This window comes from Lissotriton vulgaris, chromosome 10, assembly GCF_964263255.1.
Source record: "Lissotriton vulgaris chromosome 10, aLisVul1.2, whole genome shotgun sequence".
Taxonomy (NCBI): Eukaryota; Metazoa; Chordata; class Amphibia; order Caudata; family Salamandridae; genus Lissotriton; species Lissotriton vulgaris.
This window is the reverse complement of record NC_141698.1, coordinates 735,735,173-735,750,910: the sequence shown is the minus strand read 5'-3', so window position 1 is coordinate 735,750,910 and position 15,738 is coordinate 735,735,173. Positions and strand designations below refer to the sequence as shown.

The 15,738-nt window shown below is 40.7% G+C and overlaps 1 protein-coding gene across 2 annotated transcripts in view; it reads right to left on the bottom strand.

The window, feature by feature from the left end:
* The window catches only part of MPP7 (MAGUK p55 scaffold protein 7), a 985,108-nt gene that overhangs the window by 25,694 nt on the left and 943,676 nt on the right, over positions 1 to 15,738 (bottom strand). For both annotated transcript variants that reach the window (XM_086941601.1, XM_086941600.1), the window contains one exon: positions 4,154 to 4,247. In XM_086941601.1, coding sequence (XP_086797727.1) covers positions 4,154 to 4,247 — 94 coding nt within the window. The remainder of the gene's footprint in view (positions 1 to 4,153; positions 4,248 to 15,738) is intronic.

Here is a 15,738-nt window from a genome sequence, read left to right as displayed (position 1 = left end):
GGTAGTCCTGCTGACGGTAACCACCTTATTTGATAATCCTTTGACAAGAAGGAGTTATGAAAGATACAAGGGGATATAAGTAGCTTTATTTAGCCTTCAAGAGGAATCAGCGTGGCATGGAAAAAGCTTAGGAGGAAATTGGCTAAGGGAGTCCTGGGTTTGACAGATGTCCGGCTTCCCAGTTGTGTATTTCAGCTAAAAAAAAAACTGCAGGATGTTAATAGGGGCACCGGATTCTAGTACAATTGGCAAAATACAGCAATGTATGGTAGAGAGTATTTCTGAAGTATGTTTTCTGTATAGCTTTGGGCCACCCCGTTTCTCTTTTTATTTTTAAAAATCAGGTTGAGAATCTTGCAAGTGGCAGGTTAGGATATGGTTTGAAAAAAGGAAGGTTTTGAAAATCCTGTACTTCAGTATGTGGGCGCCAGTCTGAGGATTCCCCCAGGTCCACAGTGTATTTTAAAGATGGGCTATGTGCATCCATTAATAAGAAATGTATCATAAGATGTGGGTATTTATGGAGAAATGGCAAATCATTAACTTGAGAACAATGGATGGAACACGCAGAGTTCAATTTCTACCCTTTAAGTATTTACAAATCACTGCATTTTTACGGCAGCAGGAGGGGCATAACACAGTGTTAAACTTAAATGTAAATTGACTTGCCGAATCTTGGGCCTAGGAAGAAAGAAGTTTTTACATGATACAGATAACTTGCCAAAGCACTTGATAAAAACCCTAAGTCACCATATATCTCTTGGCAATAGAGTTGGCGCAAATACAGAGCTAGAAATTATGGCAAGTATCCTTAAACTTATTATTTTCTACAGTTAAATCTGCTGCTCTTAAAAAGAATCATTTGTTTACTCATCATAGGAGTTAGAGGACCTTATTGAAATTGGCAAGGATCACGAGAAAAGAAAATAGCAGCTGTAAAAGGAGTGGAATGCAGAAGTCAATAATATACATGTTTTCTGGAACTGCTCTGCACTGGTCGCTCTTTGCAAACAGCAGGTAATGTATTATCAACAGTGTTAGGGCTTGATAATGAGGTAAGCCCATCGTTGGTCTTTTTTGGAGTGGAATTTAGAGAAAGCGCAGAGCACGACGCAAAGGCTGATTGGTGTAGGCTGCTTTTTTACATGGTACTGTTGGCAGGGAGGGAAATATGCAGGAGATGGTTACAAGTGGATTCTAACAACAAACAATGTCTAGGGGTCTAAAAGAGAAGAAACTCAACTATGAGAACCGTCCGAGACACAACTAGTAGAGGTGAAAATAACCAAAAAAGTGTGTGTGTGTGTGTGACAAACCAATAGACAAATCAAGGGTATGGCAAACATATTCCCATTAGTAGCCACTCTGTACCGCCCTTTTGCATCATATGGGTTCTCCTTACCCAGGAGAAAATGTCCACAGCCTACAGATGTTGTCGTGCCTGGAACTTAACCATTGAGATATATGTGTATAAATGGATGGTACAGAAAAATTATATTGTGAGTGGTAACTGGGTAGCAGTGCAAAATGAACGTGAAGAATATAAAATTGGATAGGACTGAGTAGAAGATGAATTTTAATAATTTCTCTCAGTTCGTCCAAAATTTAAAAAATGTGTTACATACCAACAGATTTAACATAATATCCGTTTGCAATAGGGGTCGACATGTTTCAGCATACGTGACATTTACATCAGGACCAGTGTGTTTGCTACTGCACAAATCGTGAGAAAGAAATAATAATTGTATCACCTGTTAGTTCCAGGTTGGTCTAATTTAATTAATCCACCACATCACAAATAGGTATGGGGATAACCCATCACCCCACCTGGCTGCAGCTCAGGTAAGAGGATTACCGCTCTACCCGTCGGTGTCTCCCAGCGTCCCTCTGCTCTGTCAAGTGGATTCCCCTGTGGTGGATGGCTGGCTCAGATCAGCAACTCGGATCTATACAATGGAAAAGGCGGTGAGCACTAGTCCATTTCATGCGATCTGGGCACCCTTTGAGATTTGGTTATGTGTGACAAACAGCTAAATGGTCTGAGGATTCCATTCAGTCCCTATCATGGAAGAATCTGGGTGCCATTAGAGTATCCACTGTGTAGGAAGTGGAGTGACATCAATCAATCAATTAAAGGCCATTTATAAAGTGCACGGCTATCTCTGACGCGGTGTCCCGGTGGTAGTAAAGCACATCCTAAAGTAGAACTACTCCTAAAAAGCCAGAGTAGGATGTACTACACGCAATGGTGCAGCTAGCACTTTTAGAGATATGAGGCCCAAGACAAAAAGAAGAAAAAAATAACGACTGAAGCATCGAAGTCCAATCTACGGAACAATTCCCTTAAGGCCGTGTCATAAATGATAGTCACATCTCTGTTTAAAGTACATTTCTGACTTTCACATAGAATTCCAGGAGAATTTTTGGTACTTATGAGACATGCATACATTCCTATTGACACGGATAGAAATGTAGCAAGAGCATTTCTGGAGAGGTAAGTGAAAAGCATCATTGCTTATGCATGGAGTAATTTTTTTTATTTTTTTACCCAAGGGTGAAAAATATTTTTCACCATGGAGAAATCACTCTCCCACTTTAAGCTAGTTTATAGATGGTTTCACCACAATGAAACCAGATTTTGCCTGCCATGAATTAGAGAAGATCTTAGGCTATTTTTGGGGGTGGGAAACTAACAAAAAGATTATGAATTCCCACGTGTTTGTGCGTGCTCATCTTTTGCTTGAGAAAAAAAATACTGTCGCTCAAACGATACAATATTAGGACCTCTAAGCAGATTTAGTGGGATGGGTCAAAAAGACTTTGCAGGTCCCCACTCTGGCATTAACCTCTTATATAGAAAATAAACAGCACCCACGAAAAATAAAAGATAGTATTGTTGCACCTAGTGGTGAGGCAGTTATCTGCCTCCCCATGAATAAGCCTGCATTTCCATTTATTTCCAATAGAAAATATTTTTCTAGCAAGAGCATAGGGCCCTTGAAAGCGCGGGAGACCAAGGGAAAAGACTCCAGATGCCTCCTCACATGACACACCCCCCATGAAGGTGTACTTTCAGGGCTTTAAGTGTGATGAAAAAATTGTGAGGTCTTTCAAAGGGACGTGGCCCATGAAATTAACGGCTTGGCTTAAAAATATTTAAGCTGAAAATCAGTGCTTAGCATAGGGTACGGCCAACTGGTATTTTTCTGTTTCAGTCATTGCATCCAGATATATAATACATTACACCTACAACAAGCCAGGACTATTGGCTTTGTCAATCCTTGTTAGATGCAGAAGATAAATAATCAACAACTATGGCTTTGTTGTATAGAATATTGAAAATGCTTCAGTTCTGAAATGGTGAGACTGTGAAAGAACTAAAACGAGTCTCTTTGAAGTTGCATCAAAGGCAGTGAAGCGTTGCACTGCTGCAGAGTGTAGAGTTTTTTTTACAACCTGAGGGTGAGGGCAAAAATGGAGAGCCCGAGAGGGACCCGTCTCAGTACCTGCTTCTCGCTGCTCAACAATGGCAGGAGCCGGCCCACTTGAAGCCCTGTGTACTTTCCATTTACATGGCGATAGTTATGTTTTGCAGTTCACTAATAGGAAGTGTACTTGTGAATGATGCTCTTTGAGCTCCTATGTGTCGCTCAGCTACAACAATACATGTGTGAGTCCGGCCTCTGCAGTCTATTTGAGGCGGGGTTTCAGTATATCCGTCTGCCCTCCAGACAATACCTGCTCTGGAGGCTCTCGATGTGAAAACAGATGGGTCAGTGCGCATAGTGTCCTGATCATTTGCACAGATAGCAGCAGCATTTTACTACAAGGCACTTGCTTCTCTAGGGCCTTGGAGGGAATGAATGCCTGCTCCTTAGGCAGAGCTATGAAGCCTCAGGGGCTCGAACGAGAACACATTTGGCAGTCATTCGTGAACTTCAGATGGAAAAAATCAATATTTGTACAGGCTTCCTGCTCTCCCAGGGCCTTTAAATGTAACTTTGGCATTTGTAAAATTAGTGCTGCCGAACGTGCGGTATACAAATGTTTAAATATCACTTGCAGGAAACAGTTACCAGAAGTTGGCAGCGCTTGCGAGTCTATACATTCCATGATGCACAATAAAAGAGAAGCAGAGGTCGCTCCAACCTACTTGTTATTTTGTATGTCTGTCTCGAACAAGTGCTTGGAGATGAAAATGTACTCCACGCCGTCGCTTTCCTGGCTCCTTTTTGGTCTGGTCGTGTCTAGGAATTAATTTGAAAAAACGCACATTTCAAAAAAGGTTTTTTCTTAAATAATAACAAACACTAAAAAAACGCAGCATAAGAAATGCAATGTCTCCAAATGCTTTCACTTCCTACTCACAAATAATTAACACATCAAGGTGCAAGTGTTACATGTTCAACATTTCAGGATCTTACTGTGCCATACAGAAGTCATGCAATGAAATCAGTTTTCATATTCTGTGCATCAAATATTACCACTGAACTTTAATGTTCTAGGGAAATGACACTTTTATTGAAAGGCTTCATGCTGCAAACAGCCATAACGACAGGCTTTATCATACTGATGGAAAATATTCCTTTCTTGATTTATGCCCTTACCTTCCGTGTAAAACTAAAGCACAATATTATCTTTAAGGGATCATGGGGTTAAATGTGTTGTCACTAGTGGGAAATTAGGCCTAAGGTGTAAGCTGTAGAGCTGTAACAAAAATATTGCCAAAGGGCAGATTTGCTGATCTGTAAGGCACCCTTAACATATTGGGTAAACTAAACATCTGAAAAGAAATGGTGGTACCTTGCTTGATGCCCGTGCCCCAACAAAAACAGGGAATAAACTGCAGGAACTCTACTGTGCATGCTGCACCCCTCTATCAGCAAAAAAAAGTCAAGAGTCTTCTTCATAATGCTACAGAGCTCCTGACCACTCACACAGCTACTAGACCGGTAAAGAAACTGTATTAAACGGCGTGTATTAATAAGAGTCATACAGTCGGACTAAATTTATTAAGGCCATAAACTCTGTACTTTTTCTCCCCAAGCCTAAGAGATTTGAGGTGGTCCAGCCCCTGTTAAAGATCTATAAAACACAATGCGTCCCCGTTATGACATACAGGGACAAAATCTGGGGATACTCAAACCTAAAAAACATCCAGGCAGAGGAGAATAGATTTTGCAGAAGGCTTTTGGGGTTACCAATTTCATCTTCCACCTTTATATGCCACAATGAACTAAAATTGTTCTATTTGGAGGACTACATTAGGGCACGTCCTGCGCTGTTCTTGGTTAAGGTTTGGAAAAACCCCGAAGCCTCACTGACAACAGAAAACCTGGCAGATTGCCTAAAATGCGATCAGGGTATTAAAATTCCATGGCTCGCACAAGTCCAGGCAAGCCTGGTAGCAGTCAATCTTGGACACATATTTAAGAATCCAGATGGGCTAGAAGGGACTAACGTGAAGATAATAAGGAATATCCTCTACAAGCATTATGGGGAGACTAGATACAACGCAGAATCAATGAAATCCTCTGTAAAGCGCTATATCCAAATAGAAGGTGACATTGTATCTACTTCACCCATACCAGCTGGCTACCTCCTCAAAGAAATTACATGCAGGGAGCGCAGCCTCTTATTTCGCCTGAGCAGGATCTATATTGTATCTATTGTGTTTTCCCTCGGACTACCATTGGAATATTGAGAATCTGGTTTGCCCATGTCAGAATGCTACAAAGCAAACACCACTTTTTTTTTTTTTTTTGTCCTCATCTTGCGATTACTGTTATGCTTATGGAGTATCAGGTGTCTGCCTCATTACTTTTTTCCGACACTGCCCCTTGTTCTCTCTTGATTGGGGAGTTTAGACCATTCGTTGTTTGAGGAGTTTCCTTTACTCATCACATATCAATGCCTCTGGCTTGGATCGAGGGGAGCTAGCCAGCTTGGCTACTCGGCAAGTACCTTACTTGTCACCAGAAGATAAATCGCCTTAATCATAGGACTTAAGTTTATTCTTATTTGGGGTTTAAGAAAGATTCAAAAATATCCCAAAACTTAAATCTTTTTCTTGCACTTCCTAGCTTATCAAGTTTGTTGATTCTTATTGCCGAGTTTAGCCATTCTGCATGGATTGGGCAAGAGGCTCCTATCCATTTAATACATATTTCTCTCCTTGCGAGAACTATTAATACAAAGAGGAGATTTTCCTGCTCTTTAGTAAGACCCCCTTCATTACCTGAGTCCAAAATCCCAAAAAGAATAAGAGTTTTACTTACAGTAAGTTGTTTGGACAGGATAGTGCTCAGGGTCTTACCGACTTGATCCCAAAAATCCTCCAAATGGGAACAACTTTTAAACATATGGATGTCGTCTGATTTTCTTCCCCACATTTAGGGCATTTCCTTATTCCAGCATTTTTGAATTTGGACAGTTTTTTTGGAGTCCAATATGCCCGATGGATTGTATACAGATGATTCCTCTTCAAAGACGCGGATTTCAAGGTTGACCAGCATTTAGCTACAGATTTTTCCCATATTAGATCTAAATCTGTTATTGCAGTGTCTTTCCATATTTGGGTTTCCATGTTAACACTGACATCGTTAGCAGTTATCAGCGCCCAATACCACTTAGCCACTTCTTTTGGTAGTCGCGTTGTTGTAATCATGTCATCTTCCAATTTTTCATTACCATGTATACTGGGTAGAGTTCTGGACCAACTTGACATTTGATAATATTTAAATTTAGATAATGTGTTGTTCGACAGTACTTGAAGTTCTAACCAAGTTTTTAAATTTGGACCATCTAGTATTTGTCCCCAGTATTTGATGTCGGCTCTTTTCAATGCTAGTGCAAGAGTGTCTTTTAGGCATTCTGGAGTTCCGGGGGATTCCCAAATAGGAGCCCACTTACTGTAGTAAGATATATGTAGAATGCCTCTAATTTGTGTCCACATCTTTGCTGCATCTCTCAGTATCTTAAGCTTTATTTTTTTGAAGTATTTGGGATGTCCATACTTAAACAGCGTGTGATCCTCTGAATTTGTGATTGCTTGTAAATGGGCTGAGTAGTGTTCATGGTTTTTCAATAGTGGTTTGATATTTTTAAATTGAAAGGCTCTGCAATATTCCACCAGGTCTGGGCTGGCCAACCCGCCGTCCTTTTTGCTCCTCCTGATCTTTTTCCATGCAATCCTCGTGCCCTTTGCTGCCCAAATGAAGCTTGTTATATCCCTTTGTGCTCGAGTTAGTTCCGCTTTTCCGAACTCCATTGGAATCGTATTGAATAAAAAGGTAAACTTTGGCAAAATGGTCATCTTGATTATATTCGATCTCCCAATCAGACTCAATGGTAGAGAGGTCCATGTCTCAAGTAGTTTTCTTACGTCCCCGGCAACTTTATTCAAATTCCTGTTTGCAATCTTCTCTATGTCATGATTTATTAGGATTCCTAAATATCTGATTTCATTTTTTATGAAATTGTTTTGAAAAACCGTATTCCATGTCATAATCTCTGTCTTAGTTTGATTCACCAAATATCCTGAGATTTTCCCGAATGTAGTTAGAGTTTTCTCGATACTTGCTTTAGCTTTTGGGTAATCATCAGTGAAGATCATTAAGTCATCAGCATAGAGAGCGATTTTCTTCTCCCAACTGCCATACTTGAAAGGTGTAATTCTGTTGTTGTTTCTTAGCTTGTTTGCCAGAGGTTCAATATATAAATTGAAGAGTAAGGGGGAGAGTGGACAACCCTGTCTTGTTCCTCTGGTTATTTTTATGTTTTCTGGAAAAAAAACATTTATTAGGACCTTTGACCTTGGATCTTTATAAATCTGGTTTACCATACATGTAAAGTGGGGTCCGAAGTTGTTCTTGATCATAACTTTCTCAAGAAAGGTCCAATTGACCCGGTCAAAAGCCTTTGCGGCATCAACAGCAAGTATAGTTAGAGGAGTTTTCTCACTTATAGCAATGTCTATTGCAGTTAAGAGCTCTTGTGTTACTTCATGTAAGTGTCTACCTTTAATGAAGCCTTTTTGATCTTGATGCAGTAAATTTGATAGTACTTTCCCAAGCCTAGCTGCCATTATTTTGGTGAATATTTTGTAATCAGCGTTCAATAATGATATTGGACGGTATGATTCACATTTGAGAGGGTTCTTTCCGGGTTTCAGAATGATTGAGATTATGGCATCATTCCATGAATCAGGTATTGTTTTCGGTTGTATTAAAATTAAATTAATTAATTTTGTTATGTGAGGAAGTATGGAGTCTTTCAGTTTCATGTATAGTTCGTTTGGAATGGCATCCGGCCCTGCTGCTTTTCCTTTCTTCAAACCTTTAATCACATCTGCCACTTCTTCTTCGAGGACTTCTTTGTCCAGTGTTTCTCTATCGTTTTCTGTCAATTTTAGGAGTGCTGCGTCTTCCAGGTAGGAGTTAATCTTTTGATCTGAGGGATTTAAGTCTTCCGTATACAGGTCTTTAAAAAATTTCCAGAATTCGTGCTTGATGATGTTTTCATCGGAGGTAGGATCATTTTGATCATCCGGAATGATGCTTTTCACCTTATTTTTGGCTAGGTCTGTTTTGAGCTTCCATGCCAGCCATTTTCCGCAGCCTTCGCCAAACTCATGTTTCGCTAGTTTGCTGGCATCCCATTTCTTTTGTAATCTCTCCTCCAAGATTTGATTAATTTTATCTTTTTGCATTTGTTTTTTGTTAAGAAGATCTTATTTCTTTACCTCTTCGTGTTCTATGGATATAGCGATATCTAAGGTACTGATTTCTGTTTCTAGATCTGAAATCTCTCGCTTTACTTGTTTATTTTTGCGAGCCCCTAAACTCAAGAGTTTACCCCTTATGACTGCTTTATAAGTATCCCACGTTATTTGTTCTGTGGTATCTGACGCATTTAATTCGAAGAAGATGTTTGTTTCTATTTCTAGCTCCTTTATAACTTGTTCATCTTCCAGCATGGCTCTTTCAACTGTGAATCTCCTTTCAGTTATATTTTCTGTAATTTGTAGTTCTAGTTGTACTGCCGAGTGATCTGAAAGGTGAGCTGGTAGGTGGGATACTCTTTTTACTTTCCTTGATATTTCGTTACTGATCAGAAAGAAGTCAATCCTGGATTTGTGACCCAGTTTTTTGTTGTGTAAAGTAAATGGGTATGATTTTTCTCCTTTATCTCTCCAAATATCCACCAGATTAAGATCGCTTTTATAAGTCCCAATTCATTGTCTCATTTTTTTTAGGTTGGTATGTCTACCTGGAGGTGATCTATCTAGTTTTAGATCCATTACTAGGTTGAAATCACCCCCCAATATTATGGAAGAAGTGGCTAGAAGTAGCTGCGAGTATAAATTTCGCAGCGGATCAGCATCATCTAAGTTAGGACCATAGTATCCTGCAATTGTAATGGGAGAATTTCCTATTTTTGTATTGGCTATTGCCCATCTTCCTTTGCTATCCACTTCTGAGCTGATTATAGTTGCTTTTAGGGACTTTTTAAAGATTATCGCTATTCCCTTAATATTGCATTGTTGTGTTGTGCAAATTAAGGTATCTACCCACCACAGGTTCTTAATTATTTGGTCCCATTCTTCCTTTAAGAAGTGAGTTTCTTGTAGTATTATTATCTCACTTTTCCCAGTTCTGATATATTCTAAGATTTTATTCCTCCTGCTTTTTGTCCTTAACCCATTCACATTCCAGAATAGAATATTTACACCTCTACTTTCACTCCCCATTTGTTTTGTTCAGTAGTTATGATTTTCTTTTTAATATACCTGTTTTGATTTCCTGAATTTTCGCAGATGAGGAATTTTTTGGTTTTTTTTCCCTATTTTGCTCCCCACCCTTTTTCGTGTAGTTTCATACTTTCTGATTTGTGCTTTACAGTTACCCTCCCCGGGGAAGCCTCCATCTTCTTCTCCTTCGGTTATTTTCGTAACCCTTTTGGCTTCCCGTCCCCACCCCCGTGATTCTTATCTATATACATTTAAAAGATGAAAAAATTTAGTTGGATTATAGCTCCTACATATTATTATACACTTGTCCTTGCGTATGAGTTGAATTGGGTTGGATTGTGTCTGTTTTTCCTTAAAGATTTTTTGTAACATTTTTTTTTTTTTTTTTTAGTGTGAACATTTTAGCATTTTAACTTAGAGGTTCTTCTGATCGTACTTGATCTCCGATTAGTTCTATCAAGTTTTTCACCTCTTCAGGCTCTCTTAGATTTCGCATTTTATTTCTCCACATAATGCGTAGTGAGGGGGAAATTTCATTTGCACTGTGGCACCTAGTTGTTGCAATTCGGACATCAGACTTCCCAGTTCCCATTGTCTGGTCTGAGAGGCTTTTGACATATCAGATCTTATTTTAAAATTCCAACTATCCTTGCTATACGTTCCTTTTTTCAGTGCCTCTCCCAAGATCCTATCCTTCAGCATATACGTTTTGAAGTTTACTAGAATCTTCCTGGGGGTTTTCCTTTCCCTGCTCTTTCCATAAGGATCTCTGTGCACCCTCTGTATATCCTCGTTCAAAACCTCTTTGTTCGCCCATGGGAAATGTTCTATCAAGAGTGCCACTACAAATGCTTTTACATCTTTACCCTCTTGATTCTCCGGCACATTTAAAATCCTTATGTTATTTTTCCTGGCTTGATTTTCTAAGGATTCCAGTTTTTCATTTATGTTTTTACTCTCCAATCTTAAGGAATTTATTTCCTTTCTATTTCTCTCCACCCTTTTGTCCAAGCCAGTAACTTCATTTTCAACTGCCGTGACTCTGTCTGCTAGGGCGTTTAGCTTGCTATCCAATTTCTCGCAGACCTCCTGTATTTTGTTTTGTTTCGATTCGGAAATGAAGAATTTCTCTTTCATTTCTATCTATATTTTTTCAAGAAGTTCGTCTGTATGAGTTTTAGCTGGGTTCTTGTTATATTCTATAGACCTTGAGTCGTCTTCTTTATCTCCAACCTCTTCCGTCATATTTACAGTTTCATTTACTATTGCTGTGACAGCAGTAAGTAAGTAAGTAATACATTTATTGTGCAGTTAATTAAAACCATTACAATGATTGACCCACTATTATAAACAATAAAACCTCAATTTTCTTTATAAAAAAGCTGATAGCCATAGTTAAACAAAAACATGCGTTAAGATTTGGAAGAAAATCCACACCCCCGGCCTCGGTAGTCCATAATCTTGTTTCTTCACTTCGGCCGGCGAATATCAGTGGCAGTCCGTGAGATAAAAGTACCCCCCTTATTAAAATCTTGACTTCAGAACCATGACAGACCGGGATGCGCCGATTTAAAGTGCATAGTGCTGCCTCGGCTTCCGTTGGTTTGTGCAAAGTATGTCGTATAGTTAGCCTTTCAATGGTTTCCTTTGAGGTTTGGGTGTGGAGAAAGAAACTTGACATTGTATGCTTAACATAGTGTTATGGTTGTGTGCACATTTTTTTAAAATGTAGGTCAGCTGTAATTAAAAACTTTACCAGACAGCAGCTTAGTTGAGTATCTTGGCCAGAGAAGCTTGCAAGCACCGCTTGTCTGCATGACCGTATTTGGTTTTTGTTGAAAATTGGTCTGAGTAGTTGCCGGCGCTCCTGCATCAGCTCGCGGCAAATGGCTATAATGTGGACTATGTCCTCCTCTCCTTCCCCACAAAGGCGGCACACTGCTGGCTTTGGAGGGCGCAGCCAAGGGGGCAGGTGGTATGCTGTCGGCAGCAGACCTAACCGAAATTTCAGAAACTTCTCTTTGATGGTTCTGGAGAAGTTAGAGAGGAGGTAAGCTTGAGGAGTCGCTTTGCTATAAGATTGTATAGTTAGCCAGCCATGCGAACGTTCAGTCAAGGCCGCTTTGTCCTGTAAGATTGACTCTTTTTTAACAGTGTTATTTACAATTTTCTTGAAGCTTGCCATGGTCCCAGGCGTTGCCCAGAGTTGCCGTAAGCCCAACTGGTCCAGTGCAGTGTCCAAGAACAGTCTGGCTGGGCAAGTTACTTGCGTTTCTACTTCTCTCCACAAATAGAAATTTAAAGTTTCTGGTTGCCCTTTTTTGATCTTAAACCAGGTTTTAACAAAGGCTCCTTTCCTGTCCAGCTCCTGTTTTTGTATACCAAATTCCAGCCTCATTTGCGCTGGAGATGTATATCCAGGCAGCCCGTATATAATTCTTAGCGCTCTGGCGATGGTACCATTTAATGTTTCCGCATCCCTCCCTCTCATGGCTTCGCTTCCATAGGTGATATATGATATGAGTTTGGCCTGTATCACCTTGGTCAGAGGGAGGAAGCTCGGGCCCGCGGTTATGTTCTTCAGGTTTCTTAGTGCTACTGCTGTCATAAGCCCCCTCTTTTTTATTGCCTCAAATTGTACTTTGTAATTGCCTTTGCTATCGATCATAACCCCCAGATATTTGTAGTCTTGTACGACTTCAAGCTTGCATTTTGCCAAGTGCCAGTTGTGTTTTGTTTTTGTTTTCCGGTAATTTATACACATGACTTTTGTTTTGTCTTGGTTGATGCTTAGTTTGTTAGTATCCGAGTATTGAGATGTAATGTCCAGCAGACGTTGTAAACCTATGGGTGTCCGACTGATAAGTACTAAATCGTCTGCATATAGGAGATTAGATAGCTGGTGACCACCTAGCTTTGGTGCATGCGCGTTGCTTCCATTGAGTTGAACTGAGAGCTCAGCCATAAATAGATTGAATAGTGTGGGGGCTAATACACACCCTTGTTTTAGTCCTGAGGTTGTGTTCATCTTTTTCGATAGATTTTCACCTGCCCCCAACTTTACTTGTATCCAGGTGTTACTGTGCAGAAGGGTTAGTTGTTTTAGGAGCAATGATGGAATACCTAATGTTTTTAATTTTTGCCACAGAATATTTCGGTTTATGTGGTCAAATGCTGAACTGTAGTCGATAAAGCAGATGTACAGAGGCTGTTTAATTGTAAGTGCTGCGTCTATCATTAGTGAGAGGGCAGAGATGTTAGTGGCAGTGCCCATGTCCCTACAGAAGCCAGTTTGATTGTAGGGTATTGCTTTAATTTCCGTGGCCCATGTTGTTAATTCTTGAAGAAGTACCCCGGCATAATATTTGGCCTCGTTATCCAAAAGAGCTACCAGCCGATAGCTCTTGGGATCGTTCCTGTTGCCTTTTTTGTATATAGGGGAGATTATTGAGCCTCTCCATGATGATGGTAATGTTGACGTCTGCAGGATTCTTTCAAATATTGGTTTTAGAACTGTAGCCCAATATGCAGGATCTTGTTTGAATAATATGGGCGGAATCCCATTGGGGCCAGGAGCTCCTTCTCGTCTGCCTTTCAAGATTCTTTTGTGAACTTGGATGTTTGTGATTGTGATTGTGGAGTTCTGTCCAAGACATGCATTGAGATTTTCATGGAGCGGTCGAAGTTCCATATTAGGCTCATGGATATTTACACCGATTTGGGGGGTCTGATCTTTGTTAAAATGGGATTCGAGGTGGGTTATCCATGCTTCTTCTGTAGCATTGGAGCTGATGCGCTGACCTAGCGGATTTGATAGGGCATTTATCTTCTTCCAAAATTGTGCACTATTATTGTTCTTGACATCATACAGAAGTCTGGCCCACAGGGTTTCTTCAGTTTCCTTTTTGTTTTGCCAAATCAGTTTTTTGCGGGTGGCTTTTAGCAACCTCAACTCTTGTAAGGCCGAGGGATCTTTCTTCAGCCTCCGCAGTGTAAGATTTATCCGAGTTTTTAGCTTTTTTAATTTGGCTCTGTTCCGTGGATTGGAGCCAGACTGTGGATTTTGCTGGGACGTTGTTCTCCCGTTTCCAGAGCGGATCTTTGTATCTCCGTAACTTTTACGTAGGGCGTTTGTAAATGCCTCCCAGCCTCCGATTATGTCGGGGGTAACTGCTTTCCCTTCTTCCCAGAGTTGTTTTGCTCGAGCTAGTAGTCCTTCAGGGTCGTTGGTGCTACATTTTACTCTTCTCTCGTTGTTGGTGTATTCTGAGCAGATTATATTTACTGGGGGCAGTTTGTGTAGTGATGGCTCGTCTACCGTGATTTCCTGGGGTAAGTGGTCGCTGCATTCTTCGCTCCCAATGCAGTAGTTTTTTACTTTTGTGAACATGCAGCGAGAGCAGAAGGTGTAGTCAATTGTTGACCTCATTGCTGCATTATTAAATGTCGCTGTTTGCGGGCGATCTCCGGGGAATCTGCCGTTTAATGCACGTGCACCCAGTTGCTCTAAGAATGACAGTAGACTTTTTGAGGTGTTTGTGAGTCTTCCGTCTGTATTAATGTCTTGGGGCGTCTCCTCCCATGCAAATGGGTCCTCCTCTGTGTTGATGTCATCAGTTTGTCTCCTCAGCATGTTTAAGTTGAAATCTCCTGTGATTATCCAATTATTTGTTTCCTCATCTGTTATTATTTTCATCAACTCCTCCTTTAGTTGTTGACTCCCTTTATTTTTATCGCGTGGGTGTAGATAGAGGTTTACCAATATTATGTATTCCTTGCTTCTCTTCCCCTGCAGGGTGATTCGGCATACTTGCATTTCGTTTGGTGGCGCTAAATTGTATGGTAAAAGTTCTGTTGCGTATATGCTGCTTGTGGAGGTATATGTGACTAATCCTCCCTTGTTGTGGCCGAATTTGGAGCTTCTGATTGCAGGTAGGTAGAGCATGTTAAAGCCGTGCAGTGCCGTTGGTAGTACACTCCATGTTTCCTGGAGTGAGATTATATCAAATTTCTGCAGATAAGTTAGCAGTTCAGGGTCCGAGGTCTTATCTCCCAGTCCATTGATGTTCCAGGAACAGATTTTCAAAAAGGTCTTTTTTGGTGGTATATTATGCTTAAAAGGTCATGGTATTCCACTTTTGATTTTTATTGTCCTGGTTACCCTGCTCCACTCCAGCATGGATCTACTTATCTCCACGTGAGCCCTAGGTGCGTTATATTCTCCATTACCCCTATACTCTATGCTGTTACTACGAGCCCCTCGCAGTACCGAGAATAATCGCGGGCTCAGTTGTTCGTGGCCACGTTTTTCTTCTTGGCGCTTTGACTCGACCAGTAGTGGGTCAGGATACCTTGGTTTTGCTATTGGCTGAAGTTTAATGCCCCATTCGTTAAACCGTTTCTGTTCTTTTAAGACTCTCTCAGCCAGGTCTAGTGTGGCCCATACTGTTTTCGTTAGCTCTAAGCCTGGGCAATCCGGTGAGTCTTTAAACTCAACTGACTCCAGGTCGGTGGTTTTGATATTTTTTAGCGTGTTAATAGACCTCAGTAAACGCAAGATGTTACCCCTGTTTAGAGTATCAGCCCGTCCCTTTGATATATACTCTGGGTGAAACATGATTGCTGTTGTAGCGCCCGAGTACCCTGATTGTTGGTCCAGGGTGTCCTCTGTCGCTGTTGAGTTCTCCATTAATAATGATGGCGATGGTATAATCAAGCCAAGTAGCTGGCTGTTACTTACTGCAGCTTTCTCCATATTCGGCGCTAATGTTTTAGTTGTCTCCCCGACCATGCTGCTTTGTGAGATTATTTTTTCTCCTGCTGGCTCCCTCGACCCATTGATTAATGGGGTGGCAGGGTATGATTTTGCCTTATTAAGTGCCCAGACATTTGTTATTATCGGTGGTTCCCCAAAGGGGGTCCCGCTATTGTTCCCCGGTTTCTGCTCCAGTCTATCCATAGTCAATTCTTTGGCGGTTGTTCGCACA